Source organism: Hemibagrus wyckioides, linkage group LG12, assembly GCF_019097595.1.
Source record: "Hemibagrus wyckioides isolate EC202008001 linkage group LG12, SWU_Hwy_1.0, whole genome shotgun sequence".
In the NCBI taxonomy this organism is placed as follows: domain Eukaryota; kingdom Metazoa; phylum Chordata; class Actinopteri; order Siluriformes; family Bagridae; genus Hemibagrus; species Hemibagrus wyckioides.
Genome location: NC_080721.1, coordinates 5,396,117 through 5,402,888, shown reverse-complemented (window position 1 = coordinate 5,402,888; position 6,772 = coordinate 5,396,117). Strand labels below are relative to the sequence as shown.

The window sequence follows — 6,772 nt, the reverse complement described above, 5'->3', positions numbered from 1 at the left end:
ACCGACGCACGTGGGCATAAAGATCATGTGCGCGCGCAAATCCGTAACAGAGCGCTCGTTTTGCGTCTCTGCATTTCGTTTATTAACGATTCCAGTGATGTGGTGGGTAAAGGCGGTAGTTGCGCGCGCGCTGTCAGTCGTTGCGTGAGTGCTTGCGTGTGAATCCGGTTACAAATCTAAAGGGGGAAAAAGATACCAGAGACCAGACAGAGCTTCGATTGATTTTCGCTTTCTCTCTCTCTCTCTCTTTCTCTCTGTGTCTCTGTTTTTTTTCTTCTTTGAAGCTAGATGAGATAAAAATTTACGAGCTCGCGGGCTGTCTTTTCAAGCAGTCTGTCAGAACAATCAACTGTTGCTGCGCACAAGCGATTTGAAATTTCACAGGCTTTCTCATGTGGCTTTGAATTTGGCACGGCGCGGCGATGGGCGTGTGATTCCAGCGCGCCACTGAATTGTTCAGTAACATGGAAGAAAGACTGTTGCTAACAACGATGCGTTGGCTACACTCGCGTGCTCGCTTTTGATATTGCAGACGAGTCTTACACAATGAGCGCGCGCTCCGCGGCTCGCCGCGCTTTTGGTTCGGGCTTATTGCTTATCTGGATCCGACCGTGAAAGGCGACCGTGCGGACAGTAATAAGACAGACTCGACGTTTCAAGATCGTGGTTGGATTTACGATTGGGTTGATTTTGACCTTGGCAGTGTTAAAGAGAAAATAACCGCCCAGATGCTGATGATGGAGAACGGCGGGATGGACGCGCATCAGGTTGAACGTGACGGGGATTACGGCCGCGCGCGCGCCTGCACCTGGCCACAGCTGCCACGTCCGGAAGAGGAGCTCCGTGTTCCGCCAGTAAAAGTGGAGCCCTTTGACGTGCCCGCGTGTCGCGCCGAGAGAAACGGCGGCGGAGCACCGGCAGAGCTGAAGCACCCCACCGGTGCACCGGTACCCCTCGCGGCCGCCGCCGCTGCGCTGGACGCGGCCGGCCAGCTGCGCAAATCCAAATCGTCGCGGCGGAACGCGTGGGGCAACCAGTCATACGCCGACCTCATCACCCGCGCCATCGAGAGCACACCCGACAAGCGCCTCACACTCTCCCAAATCTACGACTGGATGGTGCGCTTCGTGCCATATTTCAAGGATAAAGGGGACAGCAATAGCTCTGCCGGCTGGAAGGTATGCTTGTGCAACGATCATTGGTTTTATTCTGCATATTCGGCTCGCGCCTGAAGCCGCTGCACGCGTGCTACACAGGTACACAGAGTTCGCCTTCACTGCTCTAGTAGTAAAAACCCCCATTGTGTCCTCCGGTGACCGCAGCACATTGAACTGATCATTTAAAATGATGCCTCGTATCATGACGCATAAGAGCGCGATGAATGGTGAGCAGTGGGACGTGGGGGTGGAGAGGGTTCACTGGGTTCGTAGTGCTGGGCTCGCGTTTAGAGAAAAACCCATCCGCCCAGCTTCGTGCGAATGTGAAGCTCCGTGACGCATTTGAGCTGATTAGATTGTAGTGATGTGTACTGTATGTGTGAGCCTGGGGTTGACGAGTCTAAAGATCTCTGGGGAGTCAATCCGGCCAGCGGGAACTACAGGCTCCACACGTACTGCACCTACCTTCACCGTTTAAGTGTCAGGAATGAAGAGAGTTAAAGAAATCGAGGTGCACCATATTAGAGGGTATCGAACAGTAACATGATGAGCCAAGTGCAACCGCAAAAGTAAACCACAATATACTTGGCGACAGATAAATGCAAATGATGTCACATTGGGACGGATAACCGGTTTATTTCCTTCATAGTGGCCTATGACATACTTTCATAAGAATCTAATTAGGTTTTTTTTTTCTTCTTCTTCGTTGTGGCCATCTGAGTGCTCAAGCTTCATAATGCAGCACATAAGGGATTTTTCTCTCTGGTGCTTTTATTTTCTCCGTCTCACTCTCTAAAAAGGGATTTGATTGCCTTTTTTTTCTTCACATTTCATATTCTAATGTTGCCAAGGAGTGGTCCAGAACATAATTTTGGAACTGTGCTGAATTTTTGTGAATGATTTGTCTCATTTTGGCAGAGCACTGAGAAAGTCACAACACACACACACACACACAGAGAGAGAGAGAGAGAGAGCTATGTGCCTAGTTTGGAAACATCAACTTGAAAATAACACATAAGACACGAAATAAGTTCTGCAGACTATTCAAAATTATTTACACATGCAGACCTTTAGGCTGTGTGGGTTTTTATTGGGTGTTTCACTTCAGCCTGGTTGTTTATTAGACTGTTGTTAAATATGGAATGTTGTTAGTACCTGAAGAGGGTAAGTAATAGCAATTTTATTGTAGCCTATATGATTTGAGAGCATGTAAAAAGCTATTAAATAATACTGCCTACAAACCACCAGACTCACTTCTAGTAATGGATACACGAAGGACTCAAACTGTCTGGATATTATATGCCTGATGTTGAGTCTTGAATGCGTCCTGGGTTCTGTATTTGTATACATCCTCTGTGTCAGTGTTTACAACAGTTGTATTACCAGCTGAATGTAAGATCATTTGATAGGATTTTACCCACCAGAAAGATTGCTTTCAGATGCAGATCTCCCCCAATCCAAAGCTAGCTTATACTAATCGTAAGATCATAACTTCAGAACTAGATTTAAATCTGGCCTAATTCCTCGGGATGTGTTTGTTTTGCCCCGGGATCTACAGCTGGGTGTCACTCATATGCTCCCATTGGACTTTGCAGCAGGGTGCAGGCTTTGATTTGTCAGAGGAGTGTGATAAGGGTGAAAAACAACTTGATTCAATCAAAATAATGTTGTGGAAAACAGGCTCACACACACGCACGTGTTGGCCTATGAACAGTTGGCATCAGCTTTTAATGCACTTTTAATTCTGACACACACACACACACACACACACTTAAAACTCCTTTTTTTTTCCCTCATATACACGTAAACACACATAATCACTCACTCACACACAAATATATTCAGACACACAAATAAACACTGGTGAAGTTAAATGGGGGGTAAAGTAAAAGCAGATTATCAGATCTGTTTGTTACTAAAGCAGTGTGTGTGTGTGTGTGAGTGTGTGTGTGTGTGTCAATGTTTGCCTATGGAGTGTTTAGTAACGAGGATATCTACAAGAAGTATGTGGTGAGCTTTTCTTTTCTTTTCTTTTCTTTTCTTTTCTTTTCCTTTTTTCAAAGTCTCTACCACAATCGTTACTTATTTTACAGGAAAAATCAGTTTGTCAAAGCAATAACGTGAGCAACCAGAATCGTGATTTCAGTTACAGGTGCTGCTGTCTGAAGTACTGAAGTAGATGTGTGTGTGTGTGTGTGTGTGTGGGACTGTTTTTATCTCACTCCCGAAGAAATCCTGAACAATTCCTCCCGCTCCCGCGGTTATTTTTGTTTGTCCCTTTCCCACGATGTTTTCTAATGAACTGAGCCGTAAAGTAGAAAGAATCCAATTCAAAGAAAGTCTTTTAAAACGCTAGAGACCCTGTTAACCCTTTTTTTTTTTGGTTTTTACAACTACACTGGTCTTTTATTCTGCCTGTGGAATGAAAATCAGACATTCCCGATGAATCAGAATAAACAAATGAATTATTTTACGGATGCAACTTCAACGTAACAAAATGAGTCGGGACGCTGTTGGCTTACGGTGTGAGACGTCTATACCTCTGTTGGGAAAACCTTACACAGAATTTTAGTGGTTGGAGATAATCTTAGACACTTGTGAGCAAGCACTTCAGGCATCTCAGAGAGCAGAAATGGGTTCGATATCATCATTTACTTTCAATATAGAAACATTCGGACTTTACTGTGAAAATATTGCCCCTAGTAGGCTAGTTAAGAACAGAAAATCTTAAGAAAAAACCACAAGTTCTTAACGCCCTGGGTGTCTTTTTTCATACGAGCCATTAATCACCGCTGTGGAGTGTGACATGATGAGGAAATTTAATGCTGAATATGGGCACAACCAAAACAGGTGCAAATTTCATTTTTTTGGCTTCTGGTAAAAAGAGTTAAGGATTACTGAAGATGGAATCCATTTTTCCATCAGAGAAAGTTAAAGTGTCGCATGTCCAGTACACTCCTACATTAATCAGCGTGACCTTTCCTCGTCAATCATGAGAGTAAAAACAGCTATGCTGGTAGAGGAAGAGGTATTGGAGGTGAAAGGATTGATAAAAGAAGCAGAAGTTAGTGTTGTAAATGAGAAACATTAATCAGCAGGAATTAGTAGAATGATCTATAAGGAACGTGTACCGAATCTGGGAAGCCCTTTGCCCTGAATTGAGAGTACAAATGCTGTATCTTGCAAGATATAGTATTCACACAATAAAAGAGTGGCCTGTTTTTATTAAAGGTGACACGGTGTTGCAGCGGGTAACGTTGCCGCCTCACAGCTCCAGGGTGCCTGAGCTCAGGTAACTGTCTGTCTAGAGATTTGCATGTTCTCCCTGTGTTTGTGTGGGTTGCCTCTGGGTTCTCTGGTTTTCCTCCCACTGTCCAAAACATGCAGGTAGGTGGACTGACTACGCTAAATTGCCTGTAGGTATAAATGTGTGTGTGTTTTTGTGCACGGCACCCTGTGACGGACTGTGTGATTTCTCCCACTTTGCGCCCAGTGTTCCTGGGATAAGCTCCGGATCCACTGCGACCCTGACTGGGATAAAGTAATTACCCAAGTGGAATAAATAGAGTAAAAAGGAAATAAAAATGAGAATGAAAGATTTTTGGAAGTCATACTGCAAGGAAATAAGGAGATATCGAATGTTGACTTGACGAATAGCTTGTAAGGAATTTGTGATTAAAGTATGTGAGACATTATTGTTGGATGGAGGAGTTCGTTCTCAAGGCGGGCGGCTCTGATTTGCCTGCCTGTGCCAGTGGTGCAGCTCTGTCCCAGGCAGCTTTGCAAACACACCAAGAAAGCCCATGAAAAGCTCAAATGGCTTCAGAAAACACCACTGGCATTGTCCTGACAAAGGCTGAGCAGAAGGACAGAGAGCTTGGCTGGCTTGGCACAGACGCTTCATCAAAGCCCAGACAGTTTGAGAGTGAAATCTACGCTCTGGCCTTTGGCAAAGCTGGGCTTTGGAGTCGGTGAGAGAAAGATTATGTGGAGCGAATCGGGAAAAGGCAAGTCAGTTACAGATGGTTTGAATATCTGGACTCTTTAGAGGCAAGAGTAATGGATGCTAATGGTACAGTATTGTACATCTGTGAACCTTTATTCCACCCGTTTAAGATAAAAGATCTACCAAGAGTCCTACAAAAGACGGAACATCCAAGACGCTTTAAACAGCAGCTACTTTTATCATTTTTGAAGTACACTTTATTACTATAAAGGTGTCACAGTGGCATAGCTCGAGTTCTCTTCATGTCTGTATGGGTTTCCTCTTGTTTTTCTGGTTTCCGAAAACAAGCCACTAAGTGGATGGACTACTCCAAATTGGATGGTGCCCTGTGAGTGATTGGCAGCCTATCCATGGTACATTCCACCTTGTGTAGAGTGTTCCCAGGATAAGCACTGCAACCCTGACCAGGATAAACTAGATCCTTAATTAAATCAACGCCATTACTTACATATGAAATGAGTCTGAACTCTCCGTATTGTCCGTGATTACAAGCAAGCGAACACCAAAGGCAGAAACCATCTCTTCCAGACAGATTTTTGGACTTAAACTTTAAATAGTGGAAAGATGTTTGGTTGTGTTGCAAGCCTGAGGGCTGCAGGTGCGCTCAAGTTCTTCACGTGATCCCATTAAACTGGTGGGAAGAGACAAAAGCAGTACTTTCGCTCCCTTGTGACCATGATGTGCAAAACTTATATGGAATTTTCTAGATTTGTCAGCAAGTTCCTTTCAAACAGAAGGAGACTCATGCCATTTTGCAGAACCTTGCTTGTTTCTGTGCTTTGAATGTAGTTTTTAGATACATGCAGGGCATGTACTGTTATCTCACTGTGTGTGTGTGTGTGTGTGTGTGTGTGTGTGTGTCTGACGGGATTGCATGTCCAAGGGATGCAGCTCTAGTTAATAATTCAGACAAGGCTCATTATCATGGCAGTGCAGATCTCACTCTGATTCCACCTTAATTACAGCTGCAATGCTTCTATTTTGCACACAGTCCGTCCTCACAGCATCACAGACACACGGGTATGTGGTTTTGTTTTAAAACCTTTAATGGCATATTTCTGTGCTTGGGTACTATGCAATATGCTAATTGTACAGTAAACCATTTCCGAGGTATTGACTCATGTGGACATTCGTGAAGGTAAATGTATTCAGGGTCAAAACCTGGGGCAAAAAATACACTTCATATTTAATATACCCCAATGTGTAGCACATCAGCGGCTGTTATATTTTATCACCCTTCCTGCATCAACTGCTCAGACTCAATTTAAAGTATTGAGGTAAAAATTTTAATTTTACATCTCTCTCTCTCTCTCTCTCTCTCTCTCTCGCTTCTCCTCAGTGATTACTGAAAAAGCATACATTAAAAATGCAATGTATCCTGCAGCTAACACGACGTACATCAGCTAACATTACCGCAACTAGCATGCTGATTTGTCTAGCAGCATTACCAGTGGTTTGTCCTCATAAACGCTCGCATTATACCGCGATTCAAACCCAGCTATCTCTCTAGCTATCTCTCAGAACGAGGTTAAAGTCCGGCAGCAGAGTGATTTTGCTAGAGCTAAACAAAATGGCTGATTAAAGTCTATGAGCAAACCTGGTGTCCCCA

General features: G+C 44.1%; 1 protein-coding gene across 1 annotated transcript in view; it reads left to right on the top strand.

Moving 5' to 3' along the window:
* Positions 1–6,772, top strand: part of foxo6b (forkhead box O6 b) — a 32,132-nt gene continuing 25,360 nt past the window's right edge. Inside the window, exon 1 of the mRNA XM_058405355.1 lies at positions 1–1,178. Coding sequence (XP_058261338.1) covers positions 729–1,178 — 450 coding nt within the window. The 5' untranslated portion in view covers positions 1–728. The remainder of the gene's footprint in view (positions 1,179–6,772) is intronic.